The sequence below is a fragment of the Emys orbicularis genome, chromosome 19 (genome assembly GCF_028017835.1).
Source record: "Emys orbicularis isolate rEmyOrb1 chromosome 19, rEmyOrb1.hap1, whole genome shotgun sequence".
Taxonomy (NCBI): Eukaryota; Metazoa; Chordata; order Testudines; family Emydidae; genus Emys; species Emys orbicularis.
Window position 1 is genome coordinate 11907296 of NC_088701.1, and position 18806 is coordinate 11926101.

General features: G+C 57.5%; 1 protein-coding gene and 1 pseudogene across 1 annotated transcript; one reads left to right on the forward strand and one right to left on the reverse strand.

Moving 5' to 3' along the window:
- LOC135891988 (adhesion G protein-coupled receptor E2-like) overlaps positions 1-18806 on the forward strand; it is a 1091233-nt pseudogene that overhangs the window by 960467 nt on the left and 111960 nt on the right.
- Positions 838-8124, reverse strand: LOC135891908 (syntaxin-binding protein 2-like). The gene is made up of 9 exons (XM_065419598.1): positions 8047-8124; positions 7402-7467; positions 6900-6981; positions 6422-6559; positions 4750-4856; positions 4154-4243; positions 1841-1926; positions 1411-1568; positions 838-860 (listed from the first exon to the last, which is right to left on the reverse strand). Exons 1-9 carry the CDS (start codon positions 8122-8124, stop codon positions 838-840), a joined length of 828 nt encoding a protein of 275 aa, XP_065275670.1.

Genomic DNA, 18806 nt, shown 5'->3' on the forward strand with positions numbered 1-18806 from the left:
CCAGGGAAAGGCACTGGGGAGGTGTCTGCCACTGGGCAGGGGCATTTGATCCAGGCCCATCGGGGCGGCAAACCCGTCCTGCGGGGCCCTAGCTGCTGACTAACCCTGGACGCGCCTCCTATGCAGTCCTGGCTCCACCCCCCCTTACTTGGGCACTCTGACTGCAACTCCTCCTAGGACCCCTCCCCCCTTCTGGAGCCGAGGTCCCCACTGAGGGGACAGGGCCGAGAAGCCAGGGTGCCAGGCTGTGGCAGGAGGGGTGCAGGGAGCCAGGGCTGGGCCAGCACCCCAAGGCGGTGAAGGGGGATGAGATGGGGGCAGAAGGGGGGTTCTCTTTAACCCTTTGCAGACTGGACAGACACAGCCTGGGGCTCAGTGGCTGGATCACATCCCCCCCAAAGCCAATCTCTGGTAGCAGCCTCTGTGCACCCCCCATCGGTGGCAGAGGGGTGACAGGAGGGGGAGGGGCTATGCTTTGGGTCCCAGGGAGGGGAGGTAGGAATGGCTGAGGCTGTAGATAACGGAGTCTGACTCTTCCCCTATCCCATTGGGGGCACGGTGGCCACCCTAGACGCTGTGCCAGAGGGAGAGAGCCTGGCCTGCCCCCTGTCCTAACAGCCAAGCAGCCTGGGGGTCCCGTCCCCTCTCCCGTCCCTCCCCGAAGAACTGACACTGCTGCCAGGAGTAGGGGGGAAGGTGCCTTGTTGAGAAGAGCAGGTGGAGCTGGAGGCAGCAAGCTGTGGGGGGCAGAGTCTCTGGGGGGAGGGGGCTGCTTCTAGGCCTCCACGGGGGCCTCATGGTCGAGGGCTTGGACATCATCGAGGAAACGCTTGGGGGTCAGGTCAGGATGTGACTGGAACCTGGAGGGGAGAGAGGTGGTTGGCAGCGGTGGGCACAGTGGGGCGGGCATGAGGCTGGCATCACCATCTCCCCCATTCTTGCAGCTGGACCCTGCTCTAGTGCAGGGGGGGAGGGGCTGTCTCCTAACCCCCGCGGCCTGGCACCGCACCCCTCGTGCCGCTGTACCCTGCACGGCCAGGCAAGAATCCACGCGCTGACAGCGTTCCTCACCCTTGGGTCTTAGAGGGGTGTGTGCAGGGGGTGAGCCATATCCCTATGGGTGTTACTGGGGGTGTCTGACTGGACCCCCACACATGGTCCCTGGGCAAGGAGAGCACTGGGGAGCCAGGGGCCAGGAGATCAGGTGGCCAGATACAAGCCATGTGGGGCTGCAGGTAGGTGGGCAAGCTCATCTGTTCCCAGGCCCCCGGGTGCGGGAGGACAGAGGGTGGCATGGGCGCCCTGTGGGTGCTGGGCAGGCAGTTCTAGGGTCTCCCCCTCCCAGGGGGTCCCGACTGTCCCTGACCTGGACATTCCAGCCGCCCTCCCCTCAGGACTCGCCCCACTCACCGATCACCACCTCCCACTTGCCCTCCGTGGCCTGGGTCACTTCGTAGGCACAGCGCATGTCAGAAATGGACACCCCACCCAGCACATAGATGATGAGGCGCGGGCCCGTCCGGTACCCGGCCGCTGGCTTGTTCTTGTGCCAATGCCTGAAGCGGGTGCTGGGGGGTGAGAGGGGCAGTGTGGATACCAGGGGCTCACTGAGGGAATGCCAGGCGGAGGGGTGGGCACTGCCCGAAGCGGGGGCTGAGGGACTGCTGCGGTGCGGGGGACATGGTGAGAGGGGTCCAGGGCTCCAGCTATTGGGCACCCCCTCCCCTGTAGAGGGCAGGGTCCTGGCCATGCACTCCCAGGCACAGAGGTGCCTACACCTGGGGGGGGGGGGGCGCTGTCAGGGCTCTGCCCCCCACAGCCCAGCCAGGCTCAGCCTTACCTGACAGCAGCCTGGGGGCTGGCGGCAGGGACTGGGTCTGACACGAAGGGCCACAGCTCCTTGTCCAGTTTGTCCTCAATGATGTCCTGAGGTGTGGGGGGAGGACAGGTCAACAGGGGCCAAGCAGCAGGAACCTTGGACGTGGGAGCCAAGCCGGGCCCCATTGGGGGGAGGGGCTGGGAAGGCTCCTCAGTGAATGATTGACAGTCCCTGGGGGAGCAGCCTGGGGCCCCCTTTCCAGGGTGGGGCATGGGGAGCCAGCAAAGAGCACGCTGACTCCTCCCGTGATGCCCCCCCCATCCCCCTCAGCTGCTCAGTGCCCGCTGTGAACTCCCCACCCATCCACCGTTATGGAGAGGGCAGAGACCTCCTGCAGCCGGATCCAGGGCCCCTCACTTGGGGGCGGGGAGGCAGGGGGCTGCCCTCAGTGCCCCTTCCCTGCTGCAGACAGATCCAGGCCCTGCCTCTTGCCCCATGAAGTGTGTCCCAGCCACGCAGGGGGCCCAGGCTATGATAGATCCTAATGCCACATAATGGGGGCTTTTACATTAATCTGCTGGGTTGACTTGTACAGGGAAGCTTAAGGCCTGCCGAGCTGCGGCTGGCACAGAGGGGCGGCGCCCCTGATTGGATTAGGCATGGGATTGAGGCTACCACAACTGCCTGCCCCAAAATCCCACAGGAAGAACCATCACAACGCTGGAGCAGGGGCCTGGGAGCCTCCCACCTGTGATCTGCCAGGGACAGGAGCTCAGGCAGGGAGGTTAATTCTTGGCCTGGAGGTTGAAGGCAACTAAGTGTGCCCCCCCACCCCCTTGAGGAGTGCCCCACAGGGGAGGGCAATGGGGGCGTAGCCCACAGCAAGGGTGGGGGGAAGGAGCGACACCATGTCACCTTTCACAGGCAAAGCAGGTTTGGGCCCAGGCAGCGCTTGGATAGGAGACGTCTAAAGAAAAGCCACTAGGTGCTGGGGGGGTGCTAGTGAGTCAGCAGAGGGTGCTCTATGACCCCAGTGCGGCGCTAGGGGGCTCTGTGCTGCAGGGAATGGTTTGGGGGCTCAGCAGGGGGCGCTCTCCCCTTGCAGTCAGTGTTGGCCCCAGTGCGGCACTAGGGGGCGCTGTACTGCAGGGAGCGGGTGGGGGGCTCTGCAGGGGGCGCTCTCCCCGGTTAGTCAGTGACCAGTACTATGTTGCAGGAGTCTGTCCTTTAGATAAACGTCAAACAGCTGCTCCTCACTGGAGGTTAGGCCAAGGACCCTGCCGGCCATTCAGATTCCAGTGCCAGTCATGACAGTGTGCTGCCTGGATCCCCTGCACTTCCAGCCCCGCACACTGATCACCTCCTGCTCTAGACTCTCGGGCAGTGCTGCTGTGCGGCTGTTAACAGCTGCCTGCCACTCCTCAGGAAAAATTCAGTCCCGGTGAGGGACCCCTGTATAAACCGCCCGTGCTCCACCCCAGAGGTGGCAGCATCTCAGCACCGGGTAAGACAACTCTCCTGCACTCGTGTCTATGATTTAAGACCCCTAAGGATGGCAGCAGGAGAGGCCTCTCTGATGAGCCCCTCACATGGCTAGAGCCCTGCAAGGATACAAAAATGTGGATGTGCATCAGCCCAGGATCCCCTAGCCGTCTTTTACCTGTATCTGCATTCTCACCAGCGGCAGCAAGCCCTTACAAGAGCTAGCGAGGGCGGGGGAAGGGATCTTGCAGGGAAGAGGCAGTGCTGAGGGGGTCGGGGGGAAGGGGCAGCGTGAGGGCAGGATCGTGAGAAGGGGCAGTATGGAGGGGGTGGGGGCTGGGGGGAAGGGGCAGCGCGGGGGCAGGATCTCGAGGAGAAGGGGCAGTGCGGAAGGGGCGGTGGCTGGGGGGAAGGGGCTGGAGGGTCTCATCACGTGCTGCTCCTGGGGGTCACGAGCGACAGCACATGGTAGCAGCAGAGCATTTTGCATCACTGTGGGGTGGAGGGGTGGGGTGCTGGGGCCCCGTCCGCTCCAATCCCAAATCCTGCTGCCCAGGAGCTGGTAGGGACACTGGTGCTTCTCAGAGTGGCAAGGTGAGTGGGTGCCGGCCAGCCCCAACTTTGACCTGTCGCCCAGCCACTGGCTGCCTGAGCCGGATGCCGCGGGCCAGGCGCTGCTGGGGAGTAGAGCCCGGCCCGGTTGTATCTGCAGCCAATCTACTATCCGCAGAAATGGTGCGCGGATATGCAAGGCTCTACACATGGCTGACCCCAAACCAACCCCTCCCCCTTGGGCCCAGCCTGCCAGGTGTGACCCCCACCCCCAAGGCCAGGAAGCAGACAACCCGGTACCTCCATGACGTCCTTGAGCCTGGGGGTCCAGCGGGAGAGCTGGTAGGTGGACTCCAGCCGCACCTTCCTCTCAGGTCGCAGCTGCCTGCTCTGGGGGAGGAAGTGAGAGGGGGTGAGAGGCAGCAGGGAGGGGGTGCGGGGTGGGAACGGGGGCAGACAGGGAGAGCTCAGCCTACCTGAGTCGCTCCAGCCGGGCTGGCAGGGGAGAGGCAGAGAAAAGAACAGAATGGATCACTGAGCGAGGGAGAGAGAGAGAAGGGGAGAGAGACTGATGGGAGAACAGAGCTGCTTCCCCCCATTCACCGCATGGCCACCCCATGCAGTGGTCACCAGCTCCAGCTCCCTGGCGATCTGAGGTCCTGACCCCCAGGATCCTCTGCAGGGGCAGAAGAGGTCACCCCAGATGGGGAGTAACTCGGGGGTCACCCTCATATGGGGAGGGCGTCACCCCACTGTACAGGGGCAGAGGCCACCTCTGTGCTAGGAGTAGGTCATTGCCATAGGGGCACCCCCAGGATGGCCTGGGCTCCCCTGTGCAGCACAGATATGCCCCCTGGCATGGGTACAGCTGCTGGCTCCTGGCCCCAGTCCCTTACCCCAGGTGTGAGAGAGATGCCCAGGAACTGCATGTTGTGGATGATGTTGCCCTGCTGCTGGATGTTGGCATGCTGGATCAGGTTGGTGAGGTTCTCCTCACCCACACCTGCATGGGGAGAGACAGGTCAGCGCTAGCACCCCTGGGACGCACCCACAGCCCAGGCACATTCAGTCCGTGGCCCCAGGAGTCCTAGTTCCCCGATCAAACCCTGAGATCCTGCTCTTCCTACCCCTCCCAGAGCTGGGGGTAAACCCAAGAGTCCTGGCTCCCAGCCCCCCAACTCTAGCCCACTGGCAGGGCCAGCTCCAGACACCAGCTGAGCAAGCAGGTGCTTGGGGCGGCCAAGGGGAAGGGGCGGCACGTCGGGCTCTTCGGCGGCAATTCGGCAGAGGGTCCCTGTCCCTCTCGGAGGGAAGGACCTGCCGCCGAATTGCCGCCGAAGAAGAAAGCGGCGCAGTGGAGCTGCCGCCGATCGCAATCGCGATCGCGGCTTTTATTTTACTTTTTCCGCTGCTTGGGGCGGCAAAAACCCTGGAGCCAGCCCTGCCCACTGGACCCCATTGCCCTCCCAGAGCTGGGGGTAGAACCCAGGAGTCCTGGCTCCCAGCACCATGCACTCTAAGCCACTGGACCCCACATAGTTAATGGTCGAATTCAGGTCCTTGCTGCTCCTCCCTCCACAGGTTCCCTCAGGGACTGTGGGCAGGGGGTCTCTCTAGCTTCCCCTGGCAGTGCAGTGGGAGCCCCCCTCCCCCTGATCTGGGCTCCCCCTCCTGCGGCCAGTCAGGTGCAACATGCGCCTTCCCCCTCCAGCCCCCCCAAAACCATTTACTGCTGCTTAGTGCAGAGGGGGAGGCCCTGCAACTCCACAGCGCCCCCTGGCCAGGGAACTGGGCAGCCAGAGGAGCCACATGAGGGCACCCTGGCCTGGGCAATGGGCGCAGGGGCAGTGCCTGAGCAGGGTTACAGGAAGGGCCCCGGAGCAGGGCCCTGCCCCACCAAGCCAGCATGGGGCAGGAACCGATGGGGGAAGAGGGACTGTGCCAAGTGTCAGGGTCAGGGAGAGCTGGGGGAAGGGGCTGGATGCAGGAAGAAGCAGGGAGCTGGTACAGGGATAACACAAGGGTTGGGCAGGGAACTGGTCGCAGGGGGCTCAGAGACAGAACATGGTATCTGAACAGCCAGCAGGAAGGGAGGGATGTCCCCCCTCCCTGCAGAGAACGCGCCGTAGGGCCGCTCGGGGCATGCGTCTCCATCCCCCCTCCCTACAGAGAACAGGCCGGGAGGCCGCTCCGGGTGTGTGTCTCCATCCCACCTCCCTGCAGAGAACGGGCTGGGGGGAGCGTGGAGGGCGGACACTGCTCGGAAGGCAGCAGCGGGCAGCAAAGGCCGCCAGGTCCGACCCCAGGGGTTAGTGCGGAGCATGGGTGCGGTGCACTGTCTGGCTCACAGGCACCGAGAGGTGGGCAGAGGGGAGACAGGGCCGTAGAGCCAGGCTGGACACAGGCCCCGGGAAGCGGCTGGCCGGGAGATGCCCTGCGTGGCTGGGGGTGTGCCAGTCTGAGCAGTGCTATTCCCCCCCAGCCCCACAGGCCTGGGCCCTGCCTCCAGGAGCGCCCCGTGCAACAGCAGGCCCCCTAGTGCTGCCCCCTGCAGGCCTGTGGTGTTACCATTCTTCAGGAAGATGTAGAGCAGGATGATGCAGATCTTGTCATAGGCCTGCACACTGGGGTCCAGCAGGACGGGCACGATGATCTTCATGGGGTCCTTGATCTTCTCCCCGTCCACGTCCGTCCCCATGGGCAGGTTTTGGGGGGGGAGGGGGCACACACACAAGGCCCAGGTCAGGCCGCTCCACTTCCTCCTGCCCCCGCAGCGGGATGGGGGACGAGACGGCCCAACAGTCGGACCACAGCTCGCCTACCCCCTGTGCCAGGCCCCCCTCCTCCCTGGGGTCAGCACCCCCTGGGGTGAGTAACGGGCCCCCTGGGAGTAACCCAAGCCCCATGTCTCCCTTCTGCACCCCTGGTGCTGCATGGCGGGGGGCTGGCCCTGGCTCCAGCGAGCCTCCGGCTCTGAGACCCCTCTCTCTGGGCTGAGTCCATGAGCCAGACTCTGCCCCCCAGCCAGGCTCTGCCCACAGACCCACCTGCTCCACGCTGCACAGCTTCTCCACCGTCCCTTTGAAGTGCCGCATGCAGTGCTCGGCCAGGTTCAGGCGCGTGGAGTACTGCGGGGAGAGACTGGGACATGGGGGAATTTACTGTGGCACCGCATCACTGGCTGGTCCAGGTCACCCGCAGCCCCCAAGGAGGGCCCCTCTGCCAAAGGAGCAACCCCAATTGGCTGTATAAGCCGAGTATATAGGGATTGTTTTGCCCAGCACTGACATGCAGCCACCTCTGGGATGGGGTGGGGCAGCTGGAGGGGAGGATCAGGAGGGCACCTGGGAGGAAAATGGCTCTGCCTGAAGGGACAGGTCAGCAGCTCTCATCAGGCAGTAAGGCAGTCCCATCACTGGGCCAGGGCTCCTGCCTAGACCTGGACAGAGCCCCCCAGAGTGCCCTGCCCCCCAAAAATCCCTACTATCCCTCACCAGCCCCACTGAATGCCCTGCCCCCCTGCCCACTAACAGCCCCAGCCCTGTTACCTTATTCAGCTCTTTCTGGTACTGGGGCATCTTCTTCAGGATCTGGGACAGGTCCTTGATTTTGGCCTGGGGGGACGCGGGTGGTGAGATCCTGGCCCCTCCCAGCGCACAGAGCCCCCTGCAGGGCAGAGGCCTCACCCGGGGACAGCCGCAGCAGCCCAGCCACGCATGCCAGGGCCTGGCGGGTCACTCAGGCCATGTTCAAAATTGGGTGGCACAGGCCTGGCATGGCTGCAGCTTGGGTTAGACCTGCTCTTCCCAGGCCAGCTGGAACGAGCCGGGAGCCCCGCAACCTGAGCAACCCTCGAGGTGTAAAGCGGCAGTGGGCCGGGGAGATGCCAGCATTGGCTCCCTGCAGCTCTCCCTGCATGGCCCCGATCCTGCTGTCTGACCCTGCCCCATGGGCCTCCGCCCTCCCCCACTGTGGGGAGCTCCAGAGCTCTGGCTGGGGGGCAGGGGGCTCCATATACACCTTTTAGCCCTTTACAGGCAAACCCTGGGAGCAATGGGACAGCTCCCCCACCCCCCGCCAACCCCTCCTAGGGTAGCAGGGCAGCCTCCCCTCCCCATCAGTGGCAGTGGGATGGGTCCCCCCATCCCTCTGGCCTGGATTCCCCAATCGCTCCTCCCCAACCCCCACCACACCTTGTCTGTGGTCAGCTTCTTGCTCTCACAGAAGGTGCGTGTGACGTTATTGATATAATCTGGAACCATATAGAACATGGTTGCAACCAAAGTCCTGTAGTGGCACCAAATCTTGTATAAAGGGGGGTCAAATGAGGTGTCTAAGACAGGGTTATGGTTTGCTGGTTATGATTATGCTGCCTAGATATGTGTATCATTTTTGTAGTTGAAGTTATAAATATTGGCTCTGTACTGTCTGTATTTCAAACTTATGCTGTGCTTCTGGGAAACCTCCCAGACAGGTGGGTGTTAGCTCTGTCTAGCTTGCTTGATGGCCCATTAAGGACCATCAGCTATGCAGTTGACCCATGGAGAGACGCCTTGTAACTCAGCAAAGTATGCAGGAACTTGCCCATGTGACTCCAGACTCCATTTTGCTGTAATTTTCCACAGTAAGAACAAAGAGGTGTTCTTTCACCTGGAAAAACTATAAAAAGGCTAGGAGTACTTGTGGCACCTTAGAGACTAACAAATTTATTAGAGCATAAGCTTTCGTGGGCTACAGCCCACTTCTTCGGATGCAAAGGCTGATGCCTCATCTCCATTTGGTCTTCAATCCTGCTTCTTACCTCTGGAGGGACTTTGCTACAAACTGAAGCTCTGAACAAAGGACTGAGGACCCATCCCAGCTGGGGATGTATTCCAGAGACTTGATTTGAATCTGCAGTTTATTCTATCTCTGCTGCAAGCCTGAACCAAGAACTTTGCCATTACTGTATGTAATTGATTCCGTTTAACCAATTCTAACTCTCATCTCTATCTTTTTCCCTTTATGAATAAACCTTTAGATTTTAGATTCTAAAGGATTGGCAACAGCGTGATTTGTGGGAAAGATCTGAGTTGTATATTGACCTGGGTCTGGGGCTTGGTCCTTTGGGATCGAGAGAACCTTTTTTGTGGATATTGGGATTTTGGTTTTCATAACCATTTGTCCCCATAACGAGTGGCACTGGTGGTGATACTGGGAAACTGGAGTGTCTAAGGGAATTGTTTGTGTGACTTGTGGTTAGCCAGTGGGGTGAAACCAAAGTCCTCTTTGTCTGGCTGGTTTGGTTTGCCTTAGAGGTGGAGAAACCCCAGCCTTGGGCTGTAACTGCCCTGTTTTAGCAATTTGTCCTGAATTGGCACTCTCAGTTGGGTCCCGCCAGAACCGCATCGTCACAGTGGCGTAGTCGGGCTTGGATCCACAGAACCAGGTCAATTAAGCTTTGGGTCAAAACCCCACGCTATCCAAATTTGAACTTCGGAATTGAGAGTTTTGTGGGTTAAAGAGCTGCTGCAATGGCTGAGCAAAGAGCATATGAGGGACTTGGCAAAAAAGCCCTGGAAAATTTGTGTTCAGAAAAGAGGATAAGCTTTAGAAAGAAAGCTACAAATCAAGAACTGAGAAATCTGTTAATAGCCAGTGATCAGGGGGCAAGAGCCCAACAGTATATAGAGCAGTATAAACAAGTCATTGTCTGTATGAAATTTTAGTTTGTACTGACTTCGCTAATGCTTTTTATGTAGCCTGTTGATGTACCCCCTGGAAGACCTCTGCGTACCCCCAGGGGCACACGTAACCCTGGTTGAGAACCACTGGGTTAGAGAAACGGGGGGTCTAGGAATCAGGACTCCTGGGTTCAATCCTGACTGCAAGCGGAGTGGGGGCTAATGGTTAGAGCAGAGAGCTGGCAGTTAGGATTCCTGGGTTCTAGTCCGGGCTATGCAATTGATTCATTCTGTGACATGGTTCGTTCTGCCTTGTCTGCTTGCGACATGTGGAGCGCAGAGACCTGCCCCAGCCCTTCCCTTCCGGCTGGGTGGTGCGGTAATTAAGGGCCGTAGAGCCTGGGCTCCAAGATCCTGGAGCAAAGTATCCCAGAGAAGGAATTTGTTCCCCAGGCTTGACTGGCTCCCTGCCCCATCCCTCCCTCCATCAATCAGAACAAATCCCTCCTGGCAGAGCTGTTGTCTAGTTACCCGCAGTGCAGACCCAATCTATTGTGTCCTGGCTGCTGTTCAGCTCAGGTTAACAGCATGTTCTGTTTCTGTAAACTCCCCCAGAGTTTTCGAATGGAAGTGAGAGTCTTCTTCACACGCTGCTCTAAACTGTGAGTAGTGTCGCTCTGTGGCTGTTCAACAGCTGCTGCATTCCTACCCCACAGGTGGCATCATTTCAGTGCTGGGTGAGTGATCCCTGTGCAGTGTTGCTGTGTGTTGTTATGCGCTCCACCCCAGAAGTGGCTGCAATTCAGTGCAGGGTGAATGAAAGTCCATGTCTCATTTTTTAAAGCATGGGTTCTCCAAGCAAGGGTGCTGTCTGTCCCATGTTCCTGCTCAATAGACTCCGGATTCTTAGCATCAGCGGAGCTACATTTTGAGCAGTGGTGGAACGAGGAGGCAGCTAGGTCATTGGTGGTTCCACCTTCAGTTATACCTATTGGCTTGAAAAGGCATCACACGTATACCTGATGGCTGTCAAGGGGCACGGTTGCCCCGGCCCACTATTACCTCTGCCACTGATTCTTATTAAATGTTCATTGCGCTGCTTCCACCAGCCACTTTGATTTAGTTTTGTTTTACAGACCCAAGCAAAACGCAACCAACCGCCTCATGCTGGCCTGGCTAGAAGCAGATCCGTGTAATTGAACAGACTCATCCAATTACTGAGCCTTCCCAGAGCCATGTGCTGCCCTCACGATACATCAAACCTAGAGGACCTGCTAGGCTCCCAGTAGATGCAGCCTAGAGCCAAACACAGGCCAGGCAAGGTGGCCTCGCCCATGGAGTTCAGGTCCAGGGATTCAGTAGGGAGTAAATGGCCAGCACTGGATGCTTCAGGTTTTGTTGCTCACCCAGAGATGGCTGGGGGCTGATTTTCAATTACACACCCGCAGCTGGCCTGGGCTAGCTGACTCCAGCTCCCGGTGCTCGGGCTAAGGGGCTGTTTAACTGCGGTGTAGTCTTTGGGGCTCAGACTGGAGCTTTGGCTCTAGGACCCTGCGAGGTGGGAGGGTCCCAGAGCTCAGGCTCCAGCCCAAGCCAGAACGTCTACCCTGCAAGTAAACAGCTGCTCAGCTCGAGCCCCGTGAGCCGGACTCAGCTGGCCCGGGCCAGCCGTGAGCATGTAACTGCAGTGTAGACACACCCTAAGTGCCCACGAGCCCCGCTGGGAGCTGCGGGTGTTTAGCACCTCTGAAATCCAGGCCCCAGGTGTCTCAACATGGGCACCCAAAGTTAGGGGCCATTCAAAATCTTCTTGCCAGTGTCCCTATGGTCATGAGGAGGCGGGGGATATGCTGTCGTCTGCTGTCACCTGCTGGCTACAGTCAGAATAGCTCAGACTCTGGGCTTTATCCCCCACTGACGCTCGTGAAATCAAGTGGCGGATGGGAAAGCCTACGGGGCCCCAGACTTCGGGGGTGGGGTTCCACCCCAGCGTCCATATCACAAACCCACTGTTGCTTCAGACTGTATCTGGGCCCCTCGGTGACAGCCCCCGCAGAGCAGCAAGGGGCTGAAAGGGCCACAGGGGCTGAGCGCACCTTTTCCCCTAGAGGCAGGGCTGCTGGACAGTTTGTATCGTGGGGGTGCTGAGAGCTGTTGAACCAGACTGTAAACCCAGTATAGGATGGAAACCACTTCAGCCAGGGGGTGCTGCTGCACCCAGGGCCGGCTCTAGGTTTTTTGCTGCCCCAAGCAAAAAAAATTGTGGCTCCCCCCCCGTCCCAGCCCTGGGCTCCTCGCCGCACTCCCCTGCTGCCCCAGCCCTGGGCTCCGTCATTCCCCCCCACCATTGCCCCCCACATACACCTCCTGCCGCCCCAGCCCTGGGCTCTCTCCCACCCCCACCTGCACCCTCCTTCCGCCACAGCCCTGGGTCACTGGTAACTCACTCCCACGGCAGGTCATTCAGCAGGAATTTTGGATGTGCACAGAACACAGACAGGATTGGTTCCCATATGGTTACAGAACTGCAGTAAAGTGGAACAATTTTCAGCTTGTGTGATTGGAGGATATCTAGATGCATATTATAAGACTGTCCTACATAAATGAGGAAAAGCTGAGGTGCCTTTATTATTCTTTTGTTCCACTCTTTCTTTCTATGGGAAATTTGCCAATGCAATATCACTGTCTTCCTTTTAAACAAACAAACAAACAAAAAAGGCAATGGCTGTTGAAAATAGCAATTCCAGTCCTAATAACCACTGGGAAGCATTTCTTGCTCAATTTTATCCTACTTTTTCTACAGCAAGTTACAGTGGATCAGTATAGTTGATTTGGGAGAAATGAAGTAACAGCTGCCCAAACTGGGCTTGAGCACTCCTGAATTTTGAGGTGTTCAAATCTGGAAGGCAGGTGCTGGGGGGGGGGGTCTGAGTGGCACGGTAAAGGGGCTGGGGCGTTGGATGGGGCGGAGGTTCAGGGGGGCTCTCAGGGGCAGGGAGAAGGGGGGGATAGATGGGTCAGGGGTTTGGGGGGGCAGTCAAGGGACAGGCAGCGGTTGGATAGGCATGGGAGTCCCGGGGGTTTGTCAGGGGACAGGTAGGGGGTGGAGTCCTAGGGGGGAAGTTGGGGGGGGGGGTTTCAGGAGGGGTCAGTTGGGGACAAGGAGAAGGGAGGCTTAGATAGGGGGTGGGATCCCAAGGGGCAGTTAGGGGCAGGGGTCCCAGGAGGAGGCAATCAGGGGACAAGGAGCAGCAGCGCTTAGATGGAGGTGGGGTCCTGGGGGGCAGTTAGGGGCAGGGGTCCCGGGAGGGGGTGATCAGGGGACAGGAAGCGGGAGGGGGGTTGGATGGGTTGGGGTTTCTGTGTGGGACAGTTGGAGGGAGTGGATGGTGGCAAGGTGGGGCTACCCTCCCTCCCTGTGGAGTGTCCTATTTTTTAATGTTAAAATATGGTATCCCTACCCTTCACAGTGCAGCTCTCCAGTCACAGTAGGCTGCAGCATGAGGTCTCAGCTACCTCACTCCCTCCCCCTCTTTCCTGTTGGTAGTGGCCAAGGGAATGCTGGGAAATGTAGTTCTTTCCCTGCTCCAGGGCTGGGTCTATAGGCAGGGAGCTAACCAAGGAACTACAACTCCCAGGGCCCCCTGTTGGTTCTCAGCTCCCATGCTGGATTCCTGCCCCCCCTGCAAATGGGCTGCCCCAAGCACGTGCTTTCTTTGCTGGTGCCTAGAGCCGCCCCTGGCTGCACCCCCAGCACCCCTAGCTCCAGCACCTCGGCCTAGAGGGCATTTCTCCAGGGCAGGAGATGGGGCTGCCTTTGCTTGGCAGAGTGCTGTGACTCCAGTACCCTTCCCCCCCCACGCCAAAGCCCTGGGGTGGGGTGGGGGTTGAGCAGATTATGGGGCCCTCATAGCTTGACAGGCGGCTGCTGTCCCTGCTGGGCAGAGGGTCGCTCTGTGAGCACTGGGGCTGCGCTGGCTGGAGAAGCCGATGATTTGTCTCCCAGCAGCACAAGCTGTGCCAGGCTCTGCTCAATTAAACCTTGAGTTCCTTCAGCCCCTCTGCTAAGCCGCTGTCAGACCATGCTGCAAAGCTCCAACAACCCTACAATAACAAACCTACGTGCAGCCCCTTGCACTCAGGAGCAACCCTGCAATAACAAACCAGTGTATGCAGCCCCCTGCTCTCCTGAGCAATCCTATAATAACAAGTGTATGCAGTCTCCAGCACTCCTGTGTGACCCTACAATAACAAACCAGCATACATAGCCCCACATTGAAAGGAACAGAGCAGTATATTCTGCCTTGTACTCTAGGGCAACGTTTCTCAAATGCGGCCACAACAGCCTCCTAGGCAGTGATGGGGGGCGGGGGGCCAAGCCTCGGCCCTGCCCCCTTTTTCCTTCTTGCTCCTGGATGCACCGCCTGCAAACGAATATTAAAATCTTGTGATTTTTTTAAGCAAATCTCATGCTTTTGAGGCCTGACTCATGACTTCTGAATGTTGGGGGGCAAGAGGGGCACCAACGCTGATGGGCCCGCTTGGCCTTCGTGTCATCTGGACAGAGGCACCTGTGTGGGACCCAGGGTGGGACGTGCCTCCCCACACTTGGGAAAGACAATGCTAAACATCTAATGGGACGCTCTGTGAAAGCAAATGTCAAGGGAAGTTACATAATTAGCCAGGGGAACTCACTGCCACTAGATGTCACTAGATGTCACTGACGTTGCGAACCTGGCAGGATTCAGACAAGGATGGCAGGGGGATGGGGGCAAGGGTGTCAGAACAGAAATTAGAAACTAGGGCACAAGCCCACTGCTGACTATCAGGATGAGGGGGATATGTCCCCTCCCCCCACTGGTTATGTCATCATTAGCCACTAGGAGGGGATTCTTGCACCTTCCTCTGAAGTAGCTGGTGCTGGGGTGGCTGGCCCCATTGATCTGATTGGGGGAAGGAGGCAGCAGGGAGAGGGCGGGATACTGGGCTAGATGGGTCCTGTGACACTAGCAGACCAGTTGCCAGCTCATGCCCAGGCCCTTAGGCCTCACTGAACGCTGACAAATGCAGAGCTTGACCCAGCTTGTGTGTTAGCCGTGTTAAAACAGCTGATAAGCATGTGGAGTGTTTCGACTTGTGGAATTGCTTGCAGGATTGATCTCTCCCATAACCTCTGTAGCCTGTGGTATAAAGTTAGAATGAGTGTTTGCATCGTAAACCTCTGTAACTGTGGCCTGCTCTACACCACTGAGTTTGCAAGACAGCTTACGTCGGCCTAACACTGTGTCTACACTAAAATTTGGCTCCCACTGATGTAACTCGCCTGCTATGCCGACTTAATCACGCCACCTCCCCATGTCATTGACTGTGCATAGCATCACAGTCAATGTAGTTAGGTCAATGCAGCATCAGTGTAGATACTGCGTTGCTTACATCAACTGTCCCACACTGCCCCAAACTGACAGTACAATCGATACCACGCACCACCGACACAAGGAGCCAGGTGTACACACACACAAGCACTGTAACTACTGTGGCGATTGCATGCAGGGTGATTTGATTTTGTAGTGTAGCCATGGCCTGTGTAACTCCCCCAACAGGGAAGAAGCATGAATTAGTGTAAAGTGCTGGGCCTGTCCACTGAAACCAAATGAGCCATTGTGAAACATGAAAGACCTTACTGATTGCCTCTGTTGTTAGATATTTCGCTGTGTGTGTGCTGCCCCAGCTCTAGGCAGACAGACAACACAGCAGACCTTGAGTGAACAGCCCAATGACCACAAGATCCGTTAAGGGATGAAGGCACCCGACCAGGTTTATTGTTGACAAGGCATGGTAATAGCACCTGGCAGACTCTACGAGGATACTAAAACATGTATGCCTGTGACAATGGATGCAGCTCAGTGAATGGCAGGACTTTCCATTTCCCCCTCGGCTGGACCAAGACACTCTCTGAGATACCCTGATACAAACTGCCCCTCTGACATAGATACTGCCCTCTGACCTGACTAGTTATTATCCACTGTTTGGTACATGTTGGTTTGATTAAAACATTTTTATTTATTACATTGTTATTTGACCTTATCTTTTAGGAGGGCTCGTGGGTTCCTGTTACCCTTGGGGAATGTTTTTGTGCCATTCTTGATATTGTGGTTTTTGTACCACACTTCTGGAATGTGTTTGCGTGAGTACTTTGTGCCTAGCACTTTCTAGGAATGCGTGTTTCTGCAATATCAGAGCTGTGCTTGCCAGATTCTGGGAACGTGCAAGCGGGCAGAGCCTGACGTTTGCTCACAGCCTGATGTTTGCTTTATATTAGCAAAGCTTGCTACTATTTCAGCTTACAGAGTAGCAGCCGTGTTAGTCTGTATCCGCAAAAATAACAGGAGTACTTGTGGCACCTTAGAGACTAACAAATTTATTAGAGCATAAGCTTTCGTGGGCTACAACCCACTTCGAAGTGGGTTGTAGCCCACGAAAGCTTATGCTCTAATAAATTTGTTAGTCTCTAAGGTGCCACAAGTACTCCTGTTATTTTTGCGGATACAGACTAACACGGCTGCTACTCTGAAACCTGTCATTATGCAAGGCACTGCATTTAGCCGTATGGAGTGCATATGCATCCGAAGAAGTGGGTTGTAGCCCACGAAAGCTTATGCTCTAATAAATTTGTTAGTCTCTAAGGTGCCACAAGTACTCCTGTTATTTCAGCTTAGGCCTTGTACCAGGCCTTTAATACAAGGGCTTATATTTTAGGCTCTCTTCCTACTACAGCCCCCATGCCCTTGAAGGGGAGTCAGGCGCCGACACTTGTTCCATCAGTTTGAACTCTGGGGAAAAGGAATAAAATGCCTGGCCAGAAGGAGCTGTAGCACTGCCGAGCTTGGCACTTGGGGAGGGCAAGATTTCTAAGCATAAGCAAGGGATCCCCAAGCAGCTCAGCTTGGGTTAGCCTGGAAGGACAAACAGAGCTTGGATGTTACAGCAGCTTCTATTGCCTTTTGGAACCTAAACCTGGGCCTGTCTATCACTAAGGCCGGTTTGCTAGACCAGGGTGCCCCTGGGGACTGTCTGTGGCTCCGTGGTAAGGCTATTGCAGGGCTGGAGGAATTCACACCCGGTACCTGGTTGGTGTGAGCTCTTTTGAGAACACTCAGCCAGTTTCGGGGCTGCCCTGAGGTTGGCACCCACGTCGTGAGCTGCTCCACACCACCTGACACTTAGGGTGACCAGATGTCCCAATTTTATAGGGACAGTCCTGATTTGGGGGTCTTTTTCTTATATAGGCTCCTATTACCCCCCACCCCCTGTCCCGATTTTTCACACTTGCTGTCTGGTCACCCTACACTGGTCAGAGCCAGCGTAGCAGGGAGAGGGGATACTGGGCTGGATGGACCCATGGATCTGTCCCTGCTCTGTTTAGGAACCAGCCAGGGTGAGTTTCCCACAGGGCAGAGGGAGGTGAGTGGACCTCCTTAGTTGCAGCCTGGGGGTCTGGCTGTGGTGAGGGGGGTCTCGGGCTTTGGGGGGGTTCTCTCCAACAGGCTGTCTGTGTAACTGATGCTGATCACACTATGCTGCCCCCTTCTCAAAGCCCAGCCCAGCCCTGCACAGCAGCTAGTGCCCACCCAGTAATGAGATTGAATTTTGGGCAATGAAATGCCACTAAAGTGGCGGGTGAGCCGGCTTTGGGCTGCGCGATAAGATGATAAGCAGCATCACACAGGCTGGTTGCATAGTTGTGAACTTGGGTCAGGCCGGTCGCCTTCCCCGTCCCCCGCCCAGACCCGAGGGTTGGGGGCCGATTCTGGGGAGGGTTGGGGGACGAAGTGCTGGGTCCCTGCCCGGGAGAAGGGGTGTGCGCTGGGCATCATTCTGGGATCGCTCAGCCCCCAGCATGGCCAGGCCCAGGGCAGGGGGCACCAGGCTGCAGTCCACACCCACAAGGGATGGGCAGGTTGGGGGGGCAGGGCTGGCTCAGCCTGAGTTTGGTTAACTCCAACCTTTAGACAGTATTTGCTCTAGGGCCCAATGGATGCACCAGTGCTGCCTACAGGAGGCACTGCCACTGCCTGGGGTGTCACCCACCCCCACCTCCCACTGCCCCACCCCAAATCACCCCGATCCCCCACCCCATGCACTGTATACAGCTTGCAGTTACTGTAAACCTCTCCCCCTCCCTGCTACCCCCATTGTCTCCCCCCAGCCCTGCTGTAAGCCCCCCAAGTCACCCCGCTCTGCCCCAAACACTCTCCTTCCAGCAGGGTCTGCATGCAGGTCTCTGCAGGCTGAGCTCTTCTGCAAGCCTGGTGCAGCCTCTCCCAGGCTGTCGCCCCCATGCCTGGCCCTGGGTCCCAGCTCCGCCCTAGTTATGATCCACCCAGTCCAGGCCCAAAGGTCTTGGGGGCCCTGGCACAGCTGGCACTGGGAGGCAGGGGCATCTTGGCAGCCCATTCCCACCAGCCCCCAGGGCTGGGACCAGCACAGTGATCAGCTCCTCCATAGAATCATAGAATATCAGGGTTGGAAGGGACCTCAAGAGGTCATCTAGTCCAACCCCCTGCTCAAAGCAGGACCAATTCCCAACTAAATCATCCCAGCCAGGGCTTTGTCAAGCCGGGCCTTAAAAACCTCCAAGGAAGGAGACTCCACCACCTCCCTAGGTAACGCATTCCAGTGCTTCACCACCCTCCTAGTGAAATAGTGTTTCCTAATATCCAACCTGGACCTCCCCCACTGCAACTTGAGACCATTGCTCCTTGTTCTGTCATCTGCCACCACTGAGAACAGCCGAACTCCATCCTCTTTGGAACCTCCCTTCAGGTAGTTGAAGGCTGCTATCAAATCCCCCCTCATTCTTCTCTTCTGGAGACTAAACAATCCCAGTTCCCTCAGCCTCTCCTCATAAGTCATGTGCTCCAGACCCCTAATCATTTTTGTTGCCCTCCGCTGGACTCTTTCCAATTTTTCCACATCCTTCTTGTAGTGTGGGGCCCAAAATTGGACACAGTATTCCAGATGAGGCCTCACCAATGTCGAATAAAGGGGAACGATCACGTTCCTCGATCTGCTGGCAATGCCCCTACTTATACAGCCCAAAATGCCGTTAGCCTTCTTGGCAACAAGAGCACACTGTTGACTCATATCCAGCTTCTCGTCCACTTTGACCCCTAGGTCCTTTTCTGCAGAACTGCTACCTAGCCATTCGGTCCCTAGTCTGTAGCAGTGCATGGGATTCTTCCGTCCTAAGTGCAGGACTCTGCACTTATCCTTGTTGAACCTCATCAGGT